This window comes from Carettochelys insculpta, chromosome 1 (genome assembly GCF_033958435.1).
Source record: "Carettochelys insculpta isolate YL-2023 chromosome 1, ASM3395843v1, whole genome shotgun sequence".
Lineage (NCBI taxonomy): Eukaryota > Metazoa > Chordata > Testudines > Carettochelyidae > Carettochelys > Carettochelys insculpta.
Window position 1 is genome coordinate 272002741 of NC_134137.1, and position 19876 is coordinate 272022616.

Sequence of the window (19876 nt, forward strand, 5' to 3'; positions counted from 1 at the left end):
CATTGTATAACCTTCTGCAGTAGGTTTTCTTTCAGCTGTACCTTCCTGTATAAGTCCTCATTGGTGACCTTCTGCATCCATCCTATTCTCTGCTCGTCCTATAACAATTCCTCTCGAATGCCAATATTCTTCTCCTTGACTCTTTCGTTATTACCCATGTCTCACATCCATACAACGTGCTGCTGAATACGCATGTTTTCAAGATGCTCAGCTTCACTCCTGAGCTAATCATTTTGCTTTACCAGATCTTATCTATTGCCTTTAAACTTGCTCTTGCTTTCACTATTCTAGTCACTATTTTCTTCTTACAGTCTAGATCATACATTATGTTGCTCCCCAGTTATGTGAACTTCTCTACATTCTCTAGTTCAATCCCATCTACACTGATCTTCCTTCCTATTTTTTTATCTCCAAATACCATTGTTTTTGTTTTATCAATGTTCATAATCAGTCCATAACACTTCCCTTTCTTGTTTAGCACCTGCACTGTTCTTGCTAGCTTCTCCTCATCTCCCTTAGTGATAACAACATCATCTGTGAACCTGAAGTTGTTAATTCTCATCCCCTGCACAGATATCCCTTCTACCTCTTCCTTGAACTTGTCCATCACTCTCTCTAGATGCATGATGAAGATACTCAGTGATATTGGACCTCCTTGTCTTGTACCTCTACTCGTTCTAAGCCAACTTCCCAACTCTCCACATGTTCTCACACTGCCTCCACATTGTCATTGATATTCTTCAACAATCATATCAGTACAGCAAAATTGATTGGGATTCAGTTGATAAGTTGGCTACCAAAAGAAAATTACAACTAACACGTATACTATCAAATGGAATGTGGAACATTCAAACACTGTGTGCGACTGGAAAGTTACAGCTGCTTTGAAAGGGTATGGAGAGATACCGATGTAGTATACTTGGACTGGTGGAGATGTGTTGGACAGCATCAGAAGAGATGTGCAGTTATGAAGTCATTTGGTGAGGGGACGAAATGAAGCCTGTGGCAGGAGTCAGATTCCTTCTTAGCAATAGAGTTAGAGGAGCATTGTTAGGATACCAACTGATGAGTGCAAGAATGATGGTAGCAAGATTTGAAGCAAAACCATTCAACATCTTGGACATTCAGGTGTATGCACCCATGTCAGACAGTACAGAGGAAGAGACTAAGCTAATTTATAAAAACTTGACAAAGATGCTGGAGGAGATACTGAAGAGAAATGTGTTGATCATCGGAGGAGATTGGAATGCGAAGGTTGGAACAAATAATGAAGGTTAGGAGAGAGTCCTGGGAAGGTTTGGATACAGAGAAAGAAACAAATGAAGTGAGAAACTACTAATGTTTGCTGCGAAGCATGACATGGTGATCTGCAATATGAGATTCTAACAAAAGGAATGTAAGAAGTGGACATGGTGTTTTAATGACGGGAAGTCCATAAACATGATAGTTATGATTTTGATAAGAAGGAGATGAGTAATATCAGTACAGCAGTGCCAAACTTTCCGAGGAATGGATATAGACTTGGACCACAGTCTAGAGATTGCCAACATCAAGATGAAACTCAAGAGAAAGTATAAGACAGAGTTTAAGAAAAGAAGAGATGTGGCGAGGCTAGACGAGGAAGAAATAGGGAATGCGTGCAGAGCAGCACTTGAAAAGAAGATTAGGAATGCAAGTACTGAGAAAGACCTAGATAAGTGAGTCGAAGGGATAGTCACGGTGATAGAAGAGGCAATTGAGAAGATGCTGAATACTCTGGCACTAATCCCACATCACATATAAACACATTTAACTTTGTATATTAACTCCCATTGAAGGCAATGATTGTGTCTATTGACGTCAAAGAACTCTGGATCAATCCCCTTTTCCATGTTCATTTCATGTAGAGCCAGTTGTGATTTATATCCTTCATACTCAGGTTCTGTTAAGCAAGTTAGAGTTGATGGCTTGCAAAGGGCTAGAGAGCATTATCTGGTAAGGTCCTGCACTGCCCCAATGAAAACACTGGAGGCATTTAGAATGGTTCTGAGTGCTTGGCAGCAAGAGGAAATATACCTCTTTAAAGAAGTGCAATTCTGCATCTGCTGCAATTCTGACTTCTTACTATGAGGGGTGTGTATGTAGGATTCTTACACAGAATGGCCACACGTACAGGTTGGGGAGAGCCACATTCTTATAACTGAAGAAAAATCTAATTTACATGCAACATCACTGTGAACATTAAGCATTTTGAGCCCAGTCAAACACTCTGGTCCCACTACAGAATGACGATAGTTCTTTACTTTTTTTAACATATTGAGTGTGGATTCATCTGAAGCCACTGATGCAGGAAGTTTGACAAAAATATGTAAGGTAATGCAATTCCAATATTAGGAAATACACTTGACAAGCCAAGATAGGATATTTCTTGACGTGACTCTTTTGGCTTGCTGTCTGATATAAAGTTGATGGGATGTATATGTTTCAGGAAGATGATCTCATCACAGAGATCTCTTGAAATTTCGTTGTTGTACCTTTGTTGAAACTGTTCAGATGCTGAATATAGAACTTTATCACTTAGTCCTCTGAGCTCCCAAAGGAATCCAAAAAGAGTACAAATTTGCTGCAAATCGATGTGTAAAGCCAGATTTGATGAAGTCACTAATAAAAAAAAAATTGACTCAATAGTGCCTTTCTACATCGGATTGAGATGTTAGGTTCTGCCTAGTGGAAAACTCAGACGAAATGTCAATACTTTGTGCTACTGATTTGGACTCAGAAAATATTGTGTTCCATTGATCATGAATCTTTTGAATATCTTGAAGAAGTCATTCAATGTTATCCCTCTCAACACTGAATATAAAATTGCATCCTTCAATTACAAGATTAGTTTTGTGGATCATTTTTAGTAGCTTCATCCACATAGATGACATTAAAATGCATTCAAGTTTGGATGTATACTTTTGAGTTTGGATGTATACTTTTGAGTTGACAAACTTGGTGTCAGTTTGCACTGTGAGAGTAAGAGATTCAAGCTCACTTAAAGCCTTTCTCAGAGAGTCCGAATGCTGTACAACTGGTTTATCATCATCAGTTTGTGTTGACTATCTTGTTGTCAACATGCCTTGATGGGAAACAAATAGATGTTGCTTCAGAATTTCCCACTTTCGAAGACGGCTAGGCCATTTCTATGCAGACCACTTCCTTCAGAAGTGGCATGCTAATACACTGAGCGAAAGATGCTAATGAGGCATGGATGCAAATTCTCCATGCCTCATTAGCATAACATCACATGATTTGGAGTCCAGAAGACCGTTCTTCCGGACTCCAAAATGCTGTGTAGAAGCGTGGCCCCTTCTTCCCAAAAATTTTGGGTCTTTCAGACTCGAAATCATGTGAAGAAGCTCTACAGTTTCTGGATTGTTCCAAAGCATGTGATTGTACTGAAGCAGGCAAAGAAGCGTTCAACACAAACAATATATAGTGTGTGTTTGCCACATCTGGAGAAAATACAGTCTGGATTTTGCTCAGGAAGGACTGCTTGTACTCCATTGTACTTCTCACCCATATTGGATCCATTGTCATGCGCTTGGAAAATGAAGACTTGAAAATTTAATTTGAAACCTTCCAGAATTTCTAATACATGACCGGTGATATCTTTTCCAAAAGTTTTTTTCTGTTGTGAAATTATTGAACAAAAGTAATCATTCTTCAATTGGAACCTTAGAACCTCCTGGGTGTGCCTACATGGGCACAAATCTTTGAAATAGCCATGCTAATCACCATTTTGAAGATTACTAATGAGGCACTGAATTGAATATTCAGCGCCTCATTAGCATTAGGATGCTTCCGGCTGTGGTGCTTCAAAAGTGCCGCTTTCGAAAGCGCGCGGCTCGGCACAGCTACATGGGGGTCCTTTTCGAAAGGATCCCTCACCTTTTGAAATCCCCTTATCCCGCTCACTGATCGAAATAAGGGGATGTGTGTATATATATGTCTGTATGTCAGCCCTCTTGAAAATCAGGCCACTTATTTAGCACTTTTGTATGGACACAGAAGCCAAACTGTAGGCATCCATTGTTTGAAATCCTGGGTGCTATGCTAAAGCCTCTGGCCATAAAAATGCATAAAGCAATTGTAGACAATGTACTTTGATTCCAACTCAGACAGGCCCTAAAACTGAATTGAAATTTTCAATTGTGAAGGCCTGGATTTAACAGGATTCTTAAGTGCATCCCTAACTTTAAAATAAGCAGAGTTATTTCAATTTCATTATTTGCATGCATAGCAAGAGATTTAAAATCCCATTTTAACTGAAACGTGGAATACCATCTTAACTGTAAATAGCGACTTTAAAAATCATTGGTGATGACTCAAGTGGCAATGCCAACTGTAATGCAAGGCTGTGTGGGTGTATACAACTGTAAATCAGAAAATCAAGATGTCTTGGTTCTCAGTGCTTAGCCTTTGTTCCAAATTGGATTTATAATCCTCCTCATGACATGACTGAGACATGGAAGAATGTCTGATGTTGTTATCTAAGTGACAGTTGTGCTTTCACCGAGTTTGCTAATTACACTTCTTGACATACTATCCTTTCTGAGTAGCCTTGTGCAAGGCAGAGCTCCGTTAGTTTCCTTTCTTTCTGTAGAGTTATTTACCGCCAGCTGTCTTGCAAGTTTCAATAGAGAGACAAGGTTGGTTTGGTGAGGTAATATCTTTTATTAGACCAGCTTATGCTGGTGTGTCACCTCCAACTGATAAATTAGGCTTTTCATGGAATACAAAATTAACAAATGAAATGCATCAGTCATGTGCTACTACAGCTGCATGAGAATTATTTTGGTGAAATAACTTCAGAAAAGGGGATTTAATTCTCTTTTTCAATGCAATAGTTTTGCCCCATATAGCAAAATTCATTTTAGTTGCCCTAGGAGAATTAACTATCTACAAGACAGAATTTTCAATTATTTTATTTAGTATTAGGTATTTTTCCCACTGATGTCTTTGCATAGCCATGCAGCTGGAATTAGGTTTCTTCACTCCTGCTCAACTGAAGTTTCACCAGTCTTCTGCACTCTGCAACCCAGGAAGTTCATGATTGATGATTCAGTGGAACATTTCTTCTCTCCAGTAGCTGTGGAATGCCTAATAGGGCATTTTGGCATCAACACTTTGTCCACAGTAAAGTCCCTGACAGCATGTGGCCAGAGGGCTGTATAAGGCAATTGGGCTCTTAAGAGTGGCATTTGAAGACTTCAGTGAGCCTGGAGAAAAGAACACAATAGTCACTATTCGTTGAACTTGCTGAGCTCTTTCCTGGCTAGCTGTCCATTTATGAGGTCAGATAGGAAAGAGGAGACGTGGCAGCTCCTAAGTCCTATTAATGTTTTTTTCCTGGCTAGCCTCAGAAACAAAACTGTCAGTCAAATATGATAATTAAAGGGACACAAATGGAGTCACCAATCCAGTTAAGTGCCCACTGCTGGCCACCCAGACTGCTGTGAGGGGCATCTCAGTATTTATGGCTCTGGACCCATAAGGTGTTTTAAGCTTATGTAGCCTGGACAGAGTTCATCCTTACCCAGTTTGGGGTCCCCAGGTCCACACAGGAGACAGGCACTTTGGTTAGCACTCCATCCTGATAACTGGAACCCACTCTCCAAGTGCCTAGCTCCCTGAGGGTAGTGCTGACCTTTCAGACTCATCTGTACTTAAACATGCCCTGTTCCAAAATCCCATTAAAAGACATGAGCCTTCTGGTTAACAGTTTAACTCTCTCTGGAAGCATGTGGTCATTGTGAAGCAGAGCCTACACTGACACACTTTGAATAGAAGTCTAACATATTTGCTCATTTACGTAATCATATAAAGTTCCCAGGAGTATGGAAAATATAAAGCATAACAGTCCAACCACCTCTTTTTACTACCTTTCCCAAGGGACTCCTTAGAGCAGGGAGAGACAACCTAAGCGGGGGGGGGGGCACCACAGGAGTCGCCCATCTACATGTCAGTGGGCTACAAGGTTGTCTTAACTGAGATGGTCTCCCAGGATGGGGTAGTTTTGCTAACTGTCCTTGCACACCTAGAATTTGCAGAGTGTGCTGATTGAACCAGAACAGCGCATGAAGTGGATGCAGCAGGAGCACACAGCTCGCACACTCTTCCATGCAATCAGCACGTGCCCCACTTCACACACCCTTGCTTTAAGTCTATGTTACTTCTGTAACACTGAAAGGAAAAAAATAGGCAGACAAAACCCAGAAGAATCTGGCAGCCTTGTGCCTGGGCAACACTAAACAAAATGACTTGTGGGCCACACATGGAACCACCTGTGGCCCTTGGGCTGCAGGTTGCCCACCTCTGACCTAGAAAGTTATCCACGCCCAGGGAGGCAGGCAGGGCTCCCTACCTCGTGCTGGCCTCTGCCTGCTGGGATGCTTCTTTCTCCTGTGCAGCTGGAGACAAAATGGGCAAAGACCCAAGGTAGAACAGCCCTTTATGTAACTTTTAGCTCCTTTTGTCAGGTGGCTGTTACTCTAGTTTAGGCCAGAGACCACCCCAGGGTTACACTCGTATGTATTTATTAAAATGCCACTATTGGATTGAAGGAAAAAGGGGATCTAGCTTTCAAACACACACCCACACACACTCATACTCTCCTGAGCTCATAAAGTTATGCAGGCAAACTCATGAAGGTGAAGAGGGACAGCAGAAGTTAAAACTCTATTTCCTGGTGGTCACTTGATCATGAGTAGGACGTCTTCATGTCATGTTCCTCAAAGCAAAGCCCAAGTAGCAAGAACCAAGTCCACAAAAAAGCATTGATAAGAACCCATATAAAGCATCACAGTAATCTTAATGCACATTTACTGACATATGGAATTCCACCTTTATTTTAAATTGTAGAGGTCTGTGACTTGGAACCTTGTGGTCCTGCGCTCTGTACCTGTAGCTAGTGGACATAAAATCTGCATGTATTCATTACACTGATTCACTGCAGTGCAGGGATGGGTAAATGTGAATAGAGGGTAAGCCACATGAGTAGCTTTACTTCACCTCAGAGGGCTGCAACAGCCCCATGGCTCACTGGAGTTCCACCTGCAGCCCACAAATTCCTGTCTGCCACCTCCCCCATGTGCCTCTCAAGCACTGGGGCACTGGAACCCCACACTTACCTGCTCCTCCTCCTCTCTCCCAGAACTTTTGGTCCCCACAGATTTCCTGAATTGCACTCTGTCCCTGCATCTCCCCCTTCCTCCCAGAGCTGGAACACCGTGTGCAGCTGATTTACTGCATTCCAGCTCTGGGAGGGAAGGAACAGAGTGGGAATCAGGCAATTCATGGATCCTCCTAAAGTGCTGTGAGGGAGTGGGGAGGTGTGGGAAGTGTGGGGCTCCAGTGTCTGGAGCACAAGAGCCCCATGGGGGAAAGGGCACTAGGGGGTCCATGAGCTGCAGGTTACCCACCACTGCTGTAGCATGTGACACAATATCTGACTTCAGACCACTTCTGTGACTGAAAGTTCCTGAATCATCCCAAAGCTTCTGTATCCTAAAAGTATTTTTAAAAAAATCATTACATGGATATAGTAAGAATGGTAAGTATGAATCTAGTTATATTTATAACTAAGGGCAGTGGAGTAGTCTTACTAGCATTCCTATGTATCAGAATATGAAACTTTGTTTCCTAGATACCAGCTGGATCATGATTCCAGAGGTTAATAGTTTAATACCCTGACACATAATAGGGGTCAATATCCATTGGCTTCAGTGTCGAATGTTAAAGTCAGAAGAGTTCAGCCTTTTAAATTTGCTCTTGTTTAAACTAGAATATGATATAATGGGTACAATAAATACTTCTGCTTTTTGAAGCAGTGTGTCCTCCTAATACCATTGCAGTTTGGAAACAAATTAACTTATTCTGCTTTAATAATTGGTTCTTCAAAGATTTGCTAATGACAAGGGACTAAATAAAAAAGTATCTCAAACCTGAAGTTTTGTCGTCATAATATTTTCAGGTTGGACAATATATGATCCCAAAAATAGGTCTTAAGTGAGTTAGAAAATTTGATCTTGTCTTAACTATGATAAGGAAAATTTTTCTTCTATACGTTCAACATTAAATAATAAAATGTAGAAATAATCTTCTAGTTCTAACAAGATAGAGTTATGGTGGGAGCTACAATGTAGAAAAGAACTAGTGCAGTATCACCTGTGTGCTCAAGATGAAGTACTTAATAGGTAGTCTTTTAAGGATTAGATATGTACTGATACACACACGCACACACAAACAAACAAAAAACATTTCCATTGAAAAAGGGAAAAAAGATGCTGGGGAACTTAGCTTTTGATGTAGGGAAGTTTACTTTGTATATTTGGCATGTGATGTTGACAATTTGTCTTTTAATAGTTATAAACCTGTAACTCACAAGTCAGCAACCTTTCTGAGGCAGAGTGCCAAAATTTGTCCTTTTGACCTCTTTGCATGGCCCTAGTGCCAGTGATACCTTTTAAAGTCACTAATAGTGCTACTTACAACAGCTTCATTAATAGATAAATGAAGATGCAGAGCTTTACCATTTAGGTGCTGGGTTGGTAGCATTAGCTGGTCTTTTGTTAATCCACAGGCAGCCTGACTTTAAGCAAGCTCCCAGCTGCATGAGGGAGGGGAAGCAGGGCTGAGCTATAGCCCTTGTGCTATTCTAGTACCCATGCTGCAGGTTGCTGACCCCTGCTTTAACTCTTTGAATTTCTCTGACCTCTGCCATTTTCTGAGTCCCCTTAACTTCCCACAGCTTTGAAAAATTAGATCAATAAAAATCTGCTTGAGAATGAATATCTATATTATCTGTCAAAAATATTTTAAAATCTCAAATTCTGCCAAGACAGTTTACACGTCTCACATTATATCCAATAGTCTATAAAAAGTGGGCATGTGGCACAGAAAGGTGTTGGAAAATTTGTGTTTCAACATATGTAACCTGGATACTTTAAAATTATTTTAGGCAATGTGGGAAAGAAACAAACTCAAATTTCTCCCTGAAGATCCAGATGGAGGATCTTTATTCTGGTATTTTATGCTTTTTACTTGCACAGAACTTCCACAAACAGTAATGGAAAATCTGATCATGTTGAGAGAATGGAATATCAGAATCAAGGTGTCTGAGAGAAGAATTTCACCCTAAAAAAGTAATACTAACAATGGTACTAGTGCTACCAGGAGTGTTCCTCCAGTAAGTCAGTTTAAAGTGCATCAGATATTCGTATATTACCATCTAGGATACAAGCTCATGCTCTGTATTTCTCCAGTTGAAGGGCATTTTACTAAAACATGGAATGTCTTTTTTGTATTTAAAAAGAGGGAAACCACCTTACAAAAGCATCATTGTGATGCTAGTGGTTTAAGCTCTGGTCAAGAAAGCAACCGTATTCAGGATCACATGTGCTTAAATCCCACTGACTTGAAGAACCCAAACTAAGCCTCAGAAAGCATTTTTACTTCAATGGGACATCTAGGGGATGTGCTTAATTGCTGTTCCTGAATGGCTTGCTTTTCTGAATAAGAGCCTTTTATTACAGTACCACCAGAATTCTTCAGTCAGGGCCCCACTGCAGAAGAGGTTATACAAACACACAAATTGGGTCCTTGTCCCAAAGCACTTTGTCTATTTTGAAAAACTATATGGGTTATAAATATGAGTATAGCATATTGTGGCTATTTATTTACTATACTGAGTGATGTAACTAGGAAGTCAAAACACAAAAACTAGTGTAATTTGATACAGAATTAAAACAAGTAGAGGATCAAATATCTGTATTTATTTAAGGCTATTATAGAATTATTGGGCACATAGATGAATATAATTTGTTGTGGAAGAGTCAACACGCATTTTGGTAAAGGGAAATCATACCTCACCAATCTATTAGATTTCTTTGAGGGGGCCAACATGTGGAAGTTGGATGATTCAGTGGCTATGGTGTACTTAAACTTTCAGACTGCTTTTGAAGAGGACCCTCTCGAAAGCTCTTAGGCAAAGTAAACTTTCATGGCATATGAGGGAAGATCTTCTCATGGATCACTGACCTGATTAAAAGTCATGTATTAAAGGACAGGAATAAATTACTTCTCCTCATTATGAAAACTGATAACTAGAGGTTTTCCCAGAGACCTGTAGTGGGACCAATGCCATTCAACATATTTGTAAATTATCTGGAAAAAAGAGGCAAATAGTGAGGTGGCAGATGAAACAATATTATTCAAGATAGTTAAGCACAAAGCAGACTGTGAAGGGTTACAAAGAGGTCTCAGTAAATCTAGGTGACTGGCAGAAATGGCAGATGAAATTCGGTCCTGATAAATATGATGTAACATGCATTGGAAAGCAGCATAATCTCAGCCATATATGTAAAATGATGGGATCTAAGTTAGCAGTTGCCACTCAAGAAAGAGATCTTGAAGTCATCGCGGTTAATTCTCTGAAAATATCTACTCTATGCAATGGTGGATTAATATAAGGGCAAAAGAGGCAGTTGCCTCTGGGTCCCAAGGCATGAAAGGCCCCCAGGCTCCATAACTCTATTTTGTTCAAACAATTCACTTTAATGGAACGAAAGAAATGTGACATGTCATTCTTATTTTAAAGTTGTGTAATTTTATTACGCATTATGAGAAGTAATAAGCATGGATAGATTTTAAAGATAAATAATAATGTTACATTAATATTTTAATATATTGGGGGTCCCCTGGTGACTGTGTTGTCCCGTGGCCCAACCTGTTTTTAATCCACTCCTGGCTTTATGTACAGCAGCAATCAAAAAAGTTAACAGAGGCTATGTCTACGCTAGCCCCCCACTTTTGAAATGGGGATGCTAATGAGATACTTCGGGATATGCTAATGAGGTTCTGCAATGAATACGCAGCACCTCATTAGTATAATAGCGGCTGTGGCGCTTTGAAAGTGCCACTTTCAATCATGCATGGCTCATCTACATGGAGTCCTTTTTGAAAGGACCCCGCACACTTCGAAATTCCCTTGTTCCTATTTGGTTATACGAATAAGGGGATTTTGAAGTTTGTGGGGTCCTTTCACAAAGAACCCTGTGTAGGCAAGCCACATGCGATTGAAACAGCACTTTTGAACTGCTGCGGCTGCCATTATGCTAATGAGATGCTGCATATTCATTGCAGTGCCTCATTAGCATATCCCAAAGTGTCTCATTAGCATTCCCCTTTTGAAAGTGGGGGACTAGTGTAGACATAGCCAGAATGTTAGATACCATTAGGAAAGGGATAGATAGCAAGACAGAAAGTATTGTAATGCCCGAATGGTATGCCTACACATTGAATACTGGGTGCAGTTCTCATCACTGCATTTAAAAAAAGATGGAAAAGGTGCAGAAAAAGGCACAAAAATTATTAGGATATAGAACGGCTTCTGTATAGAGAGATTAGAAAGACTGGGAGTTTCCAGCTTGAAAAAAAAAGGGCAATGATGAGATGATACGTAGAAGTCTATTAAAATCATGACTGGTGGGGGGAAAAATGGCTAAAGAAATGTTATTTACTCCTTCACACAACACAAGAACCAGTGTTCACGCAATGAAATTAATAGGCAGCAGGTTTAAAATAAAATGAAGTACTTTACACAAAACACAGCCAGTGGAACTCTTTGCTAAGGAACGTTCTGAAGGTCAAAACTAATGGCCGTGTCTACACTGACAAAAAACTTTGAAATCACCAAAGGAATGAGCTCATAGGAATAAGGGAATTTCGATGTTGGTGGGGTCCTTTAGAAAAGGACCCCTGGGTAGACAAGCCACGCAGGAGCAAAATGCAGCAATTTCAAAGAGCTGCAACTGACAGCATGCTAATGAGGTGCTGAATATGCATTTCAGTGCCTCATTAGTAATCTTCGATTTGGCTATTAGCACGGCCATTTTGAAGTTTTTTGTCAATGTAGGTGTACCCTAACAAATTTCAAAAAAGAATTAGATTGATGATTAGAGGATAAGTTCATCAATGGCTGTTAGCCAGGATGATCAGAGATGCAGCCCTGTGCTCTGAGTGTTCCTAGCCTCTGACTGCCAAAAGCTGAGTGATGATGACAGGGAATGGATCATTTCTTAATTGCCTGTTCGGTTAATTCCCTGGCACTAGCCACTATCAGAACATAGGATACTGGGCTAGGTGGACTAGTGGTTTGACCCATTAGGGCCATTCTTATGTTCTTAAGGAAAGTGGCAATATTAGCTGTAGAAAAAGTATATTGAACTGCTAAGGAGATTCTTTGTAGGAGCAAATGGGCCCTTTTATAATTTCTGCTTTTTTTATACAATAGAAAGAGCTTTTAAAATATAAATCTCTAGAATAGCTGGTGTGTCATTAAGAAGAAATAATACAGAGATATTATGAATGAAGTAGGGAATAGGAAAGATGTCATATACTGTATGTGAAATAGTGTAAACTAATTTTTGAGCTTGAGTTTGAAGTCTTAATCTAAACTGAATGTTGGTGGTTTCAAAGTATATATAATTAAATGTATGAAGAATATTTTTACTTCAAATTCAGCATTTTCTTTATTTTCAGAGACTGAAACTGAAGCGGAAATTTTGCCACCTGCAGAAACATCGCCATCTGCAGGTTAGTAAAGGAATTGCACTGTTACCTGATTTTGTGCCTATTTTTATTGTCTGATTGTAAACAAACAGCTGTTGAATAGGAAATGAGCTCAATTTAGTAAAGTGATGTCTTCCCTTACCATTCCTATAGGTTTTCTTAAGAGCTGCTAATTTCTCAGGCTCCATGTTATTTGGAGGAGAATTCATAAATATGGTACATTGCAAATCTTTTCACACACAGTCATAGGAAAGGAATGATAAAATTTTGGGACTCGATTATGTTATCAACTTCATGTTGTGACTACACAAACATTGCCGATCATTTCCCACTGAAGGTACTACTCAGTGTGGTTCAGAGGGTCCAAATCTAATCCTTAGGCCATGTCTACAGGAGAGGCTTTTTACAGCAAAACTGGGCTTTTGTTGCAAAGCAACGCTGAGCATCTGCAAGCAAATTGCCCTTTGTCAACAGTTTGTCAACAAAACCCAGCGCATCTGCCATCAGCATTATACCTCTCCCCATTCAGGTGTAACACCTCTCTCAACAGTGTTCTGTTGAGAAAACAGCTGTGTAGATGCTTCAGGCCCTTTTGTCAACAGACATGGCTTCCGGTTCACCAGGCAGCCCTGTTTGCTGAGCTGCCAGTCAGCCGTTCTGTCGAGAGAGGGACAGGCAGGCTGGCTGCTCTCTGTTGACAGAGCTGATTGCTCTTTCAATCTGCTTTTATGTGTAGATGCAATCTGTGGCAGAAGTTTTGCCAGGAAGTCCCTTCTGAGATTCGCTTCTGTTGACAGATGCTTCTCATGTAGATGTGGCATTAGTGAATAAGGCTTCAGATAAACATGAAGCTCTGAACATAACTGGTCCCTTTTCTCTTGTGGAAACACGAAGGGTAGAAGCCCAAAGCATTTATGGTTTGATCAGCTTGCTTGCCTGAACTACATTAACACTCACACAGTAGGTCAACTATATGCCTATATATTTGCTTGGTTTATTTTTGGATCAATTCTAGTGTCTAGCCCCGTCTTGGATGGCACTACAGCTAGTGATGTTTCATCCAAACATTACACTCCATTAGGCTCTACGTAAATCATTCAACCATAGTGAGGAGGTGAGATTTGGTGGGAAATAGAGCTGAGTCTCCTCAGCATCCTAAGTACATTGCAAATCAATACATCCTTGCAATAGCTCCGAATGAACTGGTACACAAATTGAATAAGATAGTTAATAAAATAGCACCCAGAAAAACCCCTGGAGCAGTGAACCCTTTTGGAATGAGTAGTTAAGAATTTACAAACACTAACTTCTGCATTGTCCCAGACACAAAAAATTAGTCTCTCAGGAGTGGCCCTATCTTTTCCTGCTAGGATCTACAATAGCACCTCAAAGCCAGCTGTACTGAAAGCAAATAGCCTAAAAGCATTAGTATGGCTATTTGATCTTAAATCCTCCCCAGGAAGAAATGCCAAGTCATATCTCTAGCATTGTCTGTCTGTACCGTACACAGCCCTAAAAACAAACTGCCTGAGGCCAAGGAGATATGAGGCATTTCAATATGATCAGACTTTGACAGTCCTGAAGTCAAGATCAAAGCCCATTGACATGACTTGGAGTCTTTCAATTGGCTACCACAGGTTTGGATCAGTTCTGAAGAGGACAAGGGCCTTAACAATTGCTGCTTTGGAAGAAGGTGTGTCATTTTGCTTCCTGTGAGGGAGGCTCCAACAACCCTTTTCAATAGCATGTAATTGGATAGCATATAAAACAGATATAATATTCCAACAGGTCGTGTTTGGTGTAGTGACTTGTGGCAGCAATACATTATACAATTACCAATAACCTTCTTGAGGGGTGGAGGGTACACACTTATAAGACCAAAGGCTTTGTTCTAGTCTTTAAAATTCTGTGCAAGTTTTTCTTTTTACTTTAAGATTCTCTCAAAAATGTGCTTGTACTTCCTACACAGAACAAAATAAACCAAAAGAGGATGGAACTGAGCAGGCTAAAGGTGAGTGAACAATCATATCCCAAAAGCTGGAAGGTGGGAGAGTATCATTCAATGTTATACTTGTGCGAAATTGTTTGATTTGTTTGTTTGTTTTCAGAATTTTGTTGCTTTGTATTACAATAGTGTGTTTTGAAGCTTCCTGGATTTTGGTTTGGTTTGATTTGGTTTGTGTTTTTTTTATTTTTATTTTTTTTTGGGGGGGTTGCATGACTCTGAGAACAAGGAAATTATGCTGTTTACATGTTTTCTTCAAAAGTTCTGTAAACAAGTATGAAATACACTCACCTTTGCTGGGCTTTACTGTGTAGTAAACATCTTTCTGCATGAGGTTTCAAATGATTTGCATGAGCAGAAAGCTATCTTCAAATGATTATGGCTGGTGACACTGAAATAGTTCAAAGAAATTCAGATCAGAGCATACCAGTAGCTCCTACATGATGTGGGAAATCTCATTTTATCATCCAAAGCTGTTTTGATTCTGTCTCAGAAACTTAGTATTTCACACTGTACATTTTCAGCAGACATCTGGTCAACCAAGTCATCTTGGTTCTTTGCTAAGGAATATTCTCATTTCATTCATTTTTCTTCATTTAGGGCCCAGCTGTAATCCTCAATACATGTTCTGTTATTGCCTTACTTGAAGAATCATCTGCTGTGAATAAAAATAAGCATACATATAATGGTAACCAACTACATTTTCAACATACATAACTATTCCTGCTACTTATCTGAAATTAGAATCTGGCCCTCAGCTGGCAATTCTTCCATTTAGGAACACACATTTGGAGGGATGGGATCACATTCTACTCTTTTACATGAAACGAAAGCTCAAATATGGCACATACATACCATGCATTATTCTTTACTCACTGCTAAAGTAGAATTAGAACAGCTAATCAGCTCACTTTAGATGGACAATATAGTTATTGATTTAAATATGAGGTTTCTGATTCTGATAAGACATCTCAGTCAGACCCAACATTTTTTCTTGAAACAGGCCTTGAATATATCTGCTCTGACTTTTTGATCTGTCCTAGGTGGGAGCTGATAGATTGCCTTTTTAAAAGACTAGAGCTGCGTCTACACGTGCACGCTACTTCGAAGTAGCGGCACCAACTTCGAAATAGCGCCCGTCGCGTCTACACGCGTCGGGCGCTATTTCGAAGTTAACTTCGACGTTAGGCGGCGAGACGTCGAAGTCGCTAACCTCATGAGGAGATAGGAATAGTGCCCTACTTCGACGCTCAACGTTGAAGTAGGGACCGTGTAGACAATCCGCGTCCCGCAACGTCGAAATTGCTGGGTCCTCCATGGCGGCCATCAGCTGGGGGGTTGAGAGATGCTCTCTCTCCAGCCCCTGCGGGGCTCTATGGTCACCGTGGGCAGCAGCCCTTAGCCCAGGGCTTCTGGCTCCTTCTGCGGCAGCTGGGGATCTATGCTGCAGGCACAGGGTCTGCAACCAGTTGTCAGCTCTGTGTATCTTGTGTTGTTTAGTGCAACTGTGTCTGTGAGGGGCCCTTTAAGGGAGCGGCTGGCTGTTGAGTCCGCCCTGTGACCCTGTCTGCAGCTGTGCCTGGAATCCCTATTTCGATGTGTGCTACTTTGACGTGTAGACGTTCCCTCGCTGCGCCTATTTCGATGTTGGGCTGAGCAACGTCGAAGTTGAACATCGACGTTGCCGGCCCTGGAGGACGTGTAGACGTTATTCATCGAAATAGCCTATTTCGATGTTGGCTGCACGTGTAGACGTAGCCTAGATGTGATGTGGCATCTAACACTTGTTTACAGATTACTTTGGAAACAGAAAATCAGAATGTATGAACCAGATATCACTATCTGAACAAACATGCTGAACTTAGCGTGTGTGCATGCTGCTAGCTGTCTTCCAATAGTGCTCTTATTTTGTCACAAAAATACTCTGGGAAGAACTTAAATCTCTCATGCTTGGTAACAGTTCTATTCAGGGGCATTTTGCACTCCAGATAGGTAGAAACAGAAGTGAAGACTTTAGCCTTAAAATAGTCTAGTAATAGTTGGTTATGCCTGCTTGAATTTTGACCTGGAAAAAACATTTTGCTCCTGAATTGAATATCTGTAACATCGTCCCCTATAACTCTACAAATCTACATTGTGCTGAACTAAAAAGATACCTTGGTAAGTATCTCATCAGGCAATGATGTTCTGTCTTTTAGAATACAAGCTGTCTTCTGCTTTTTGTGTTTTCATACCAGCATATCTCTTTATTCTTTGCTAGAGGGTAGGAATTTTTCATGTTGCCAAGCCATTTGGTTCTAATGCTTGGAATGATTTTTTAAATTAAAAAAAAAACCTGTTTGAGATTCTGCTACACAGTAAAAATTGGGTGTTTCTGTTTTTATTCATATTTCAACTGTAAACATCTGCTGAAGTAAGAGTTCCAATAAGAAACTGAACAGTGAAATGCCAGAAGGACTGATATTAATAAGTAGAACAGATTCTCTTCTCATCCATCATGGTCTGGTGGAGCTGTTCCTTTGCGTAGCAGCACAGAAGTAATTGTCAGTGAGGATCAGAGCATGACAAATGAGTTGGCTGACATTATTAATTACATTTATTGTTATATACATTGCAATGTGAACACCAGCTCCTATAAACCCCAGTCCTGGGCAAGGATTCCACTGTGTACAAGGAAAGAGAGTCTGTAAGACTCTTGTGTTGATTTGTTATGAAGAATTTTGGATATGGTATTCCTTACGATAATGACCATAGTTCCTGAGTATCAGAAGCAAAGGCCTCTCTCTTCCCCAGTTGCTGAAAGTCATGTTATGTTAGGGGGAAAAATGTATTTTAAAAGCTCTTTGCCAACAAGGACCAGGGAGAAGTCCAGCTAATAAAGGGGTTTGCACTACTTAGCCCAATATGGGGTTAAAAACAGTTTCCATAACTTTTCAGATGCCAGTTTTTGGGTCTTCTCTGATTTATGTGGGATGGTGATGGATTTCATGTCCAAATATAATAATGAAAAGGAGCTTGACAGATCAGACAAACAAATTCTAAGATATTCATGATAGTTCACGCCAGCCACACACTCTGGCTATGTCTAGACTACAGGGATTTGTCAGTAGAAATGTGAGTTGGAAGATACCTTGCGACAAAACTTCTGTCAACAGATTGCTTCCAGATCACAGGGCAGATTGAAAGATCAATCCACTCTATCATCAGAGATCAGCCAGACTGCCTGGCCACTCTCACAGCAAAACAGCCATCCAGAACCATAGCAGACAGGGTTGCATGGCTTCCCAGAGGCCTTTTCTGTTGACAGAAAGCCCCCCCCCAGAATATCCAGACTGATGTTTTGTTGACAATGGCATTCTTCCTCATGGTGAGCAGGGTATGGCTGCTGACAAAAGCACTGCATTCTATCAACTTACTGTTGACAGAATGTGCTTGACAATCTGGACGCTCCACAGGTTTTGTCAACAAAATGGCTGTTTTGTCGACAAAACCTTTTACTCTAGACATAGCCCCAGATACGTGGGAAGTTGGGTCAGGTTGTACGTGAATCCTACAGCCAGGCAAGAAAACCTAGACTTTTTATTCACAAGTTCCAGATGATTTTTGTGACGTAGAGCCAGTCAGAAAAAGTTTACCTACCTGTGTGTCATCTCTACTTATTGTTATTTTGTTGGTTGTTACTGTCTGTCCAATGTAACATATTTGTCTACCTTTTATGTTTTAGTAGGTCTAATAGAGTTAGAAAATGGGTCACACCATGTGAAAAATTCTTTGTTCTCTTCCTAGGTTTGGCACTAGAAATGATTAGTTCAGAACAGTGAAAAGAAAATTTGCCCACTCCTGTATGATCTTAGCACTTTCATAGAAGTATTGTGTAACTGAAAAATTCAGAACTCACATGCATCTACTAAGTATCCATTCTATTTGCAGAACAAGAAGTGAATCAGAAGTTCCACTAAACGTATAGAAATGTCTTCTTGTACTGATCCCATTTTCCATTTTTAAAAAAAATTTAGCATAATCTTGTATACAATGTATTGTTATCATGGTTTCCTTCACTGTTAGAGTGACGATATAAATCTAAACCCAGTTTGCTTATTCTTTTCTGTAGGTACCATCCAGCCATGCAGGTGTCTACTAAGAAATGTCTGTGTATTTCATTCATGTGCTTTCTCTAGGTTCCATCCAGTTATCTACTAAAACATCTGCATATTTCATCCTTGTGTTTTCTTTAGGTTCCACTAAGCCTTTCATCAGTCTACTAAAATTCAATTTTTTGATTTAGCTATTTAAAGTGCTGAATAGCCAATAGTTCCAGGACAGGAGTGTTTCCCAAATGGTGTTCCACAGAAAGCCAGTGTTCTGCACCGTGAAAATAAGGGTTCCACAAGAAAATGACCAGGGGTCAGCAATCTGCAGCTTCAGAGCTTCATACAGCTCTAAGGACTCATTTGCAGCTCCAGATGCTGCCTTTGCTGACTCCTCTGAGGCACCCTGCCCTGCCACTGCTGAAACACTGGAGCTAAATTTAATTGGGTCAACGGCTGTTGGGGGCGGGGGCAGGAGAGATCCAGCCATTAAACCAACTGAATTTAGTTCCATTATTTCAGTGGTGGCAGGGCAGGGAGCCGCAGAGAGACCCTTACTCGCAATGGTGGCAGGGCAAGGGGAGCCAATGGCTATCCGGAAGGGGAGCCAGGCAAGTTCATCAGTTCCTGCATCCGCCTTGCCTTTCATTGGCTGTGACTGGCCTCTCATGTTTTGCCATATGGCTGCCAATGAAACTGGGCCCTTGGGACTAGAATCAGAGGAGCTGTGGTGCTTAACGTAGGGTCGGCCACCATGTTGGGTGAGCTAACGGGAGGAGCTAACTTGGACAGAGTTTGTTGAGGCAGGGTTAGGCTGGTGGCCTCTTGGGTTAGTCCCAGGAGGCAGTTTGGGGGCTGAGGGGGGTTAATCCTCGGGAGGGGGTAGGGGTTTGGGGGCTGAGAAGGGTTAAGTTACATATAAGACTGTTATGAGGGTTTCTGCAAAATTCTTTCAAGTTTAAAAAGGTTCCGTGGCGAAATAAAATTGGGAAACACTGCTGTGCAGCATAATGGGAGCTGCCTATTTAATAAGCTGAAAAGTACCTGAAGTTGCATGGATATGATTGAGAGGAAAATCTGCCTTACTATATGTATGGGTCTTTGGCTTTTTCAAATTTCAGAACCTATTCTTCACTTGCTTAATCTGCAGCAGCAAATATCCAAACCACTTGCTTACGTTACCAAA

The 19876-nt window shown here is 40.7% G+C and overlaps 1 protein-coding gene across 4 annotated transcripts in view; it reads left to right on the forward strand.

Annotated features, from left to right (window-relative positions):
• The window catches only part of MYBPC1 (myosin binding protein C1), a 114390-nt gene that overhangs the window by 21701 nt on the left and 72813 nt on the right, over positions 1-19876 (forward strand). For all 4 annotated transcript variants that reach the window (XM_075007537.1, XM_075007509.1, XM_075007517.1 and 1 more), the window contains exons 2-3: positions 12568-12621; positions 14567-14608. In XM_075007537.1, coding sequence (XP_074863638.1) covers positions 12568-12621; positions 14567-14608 — 96 coding nt within the window. The remainder of the gene's footprint in view (positions 1-12567; positions 12622-14566; positions 14609-19876) is intronic.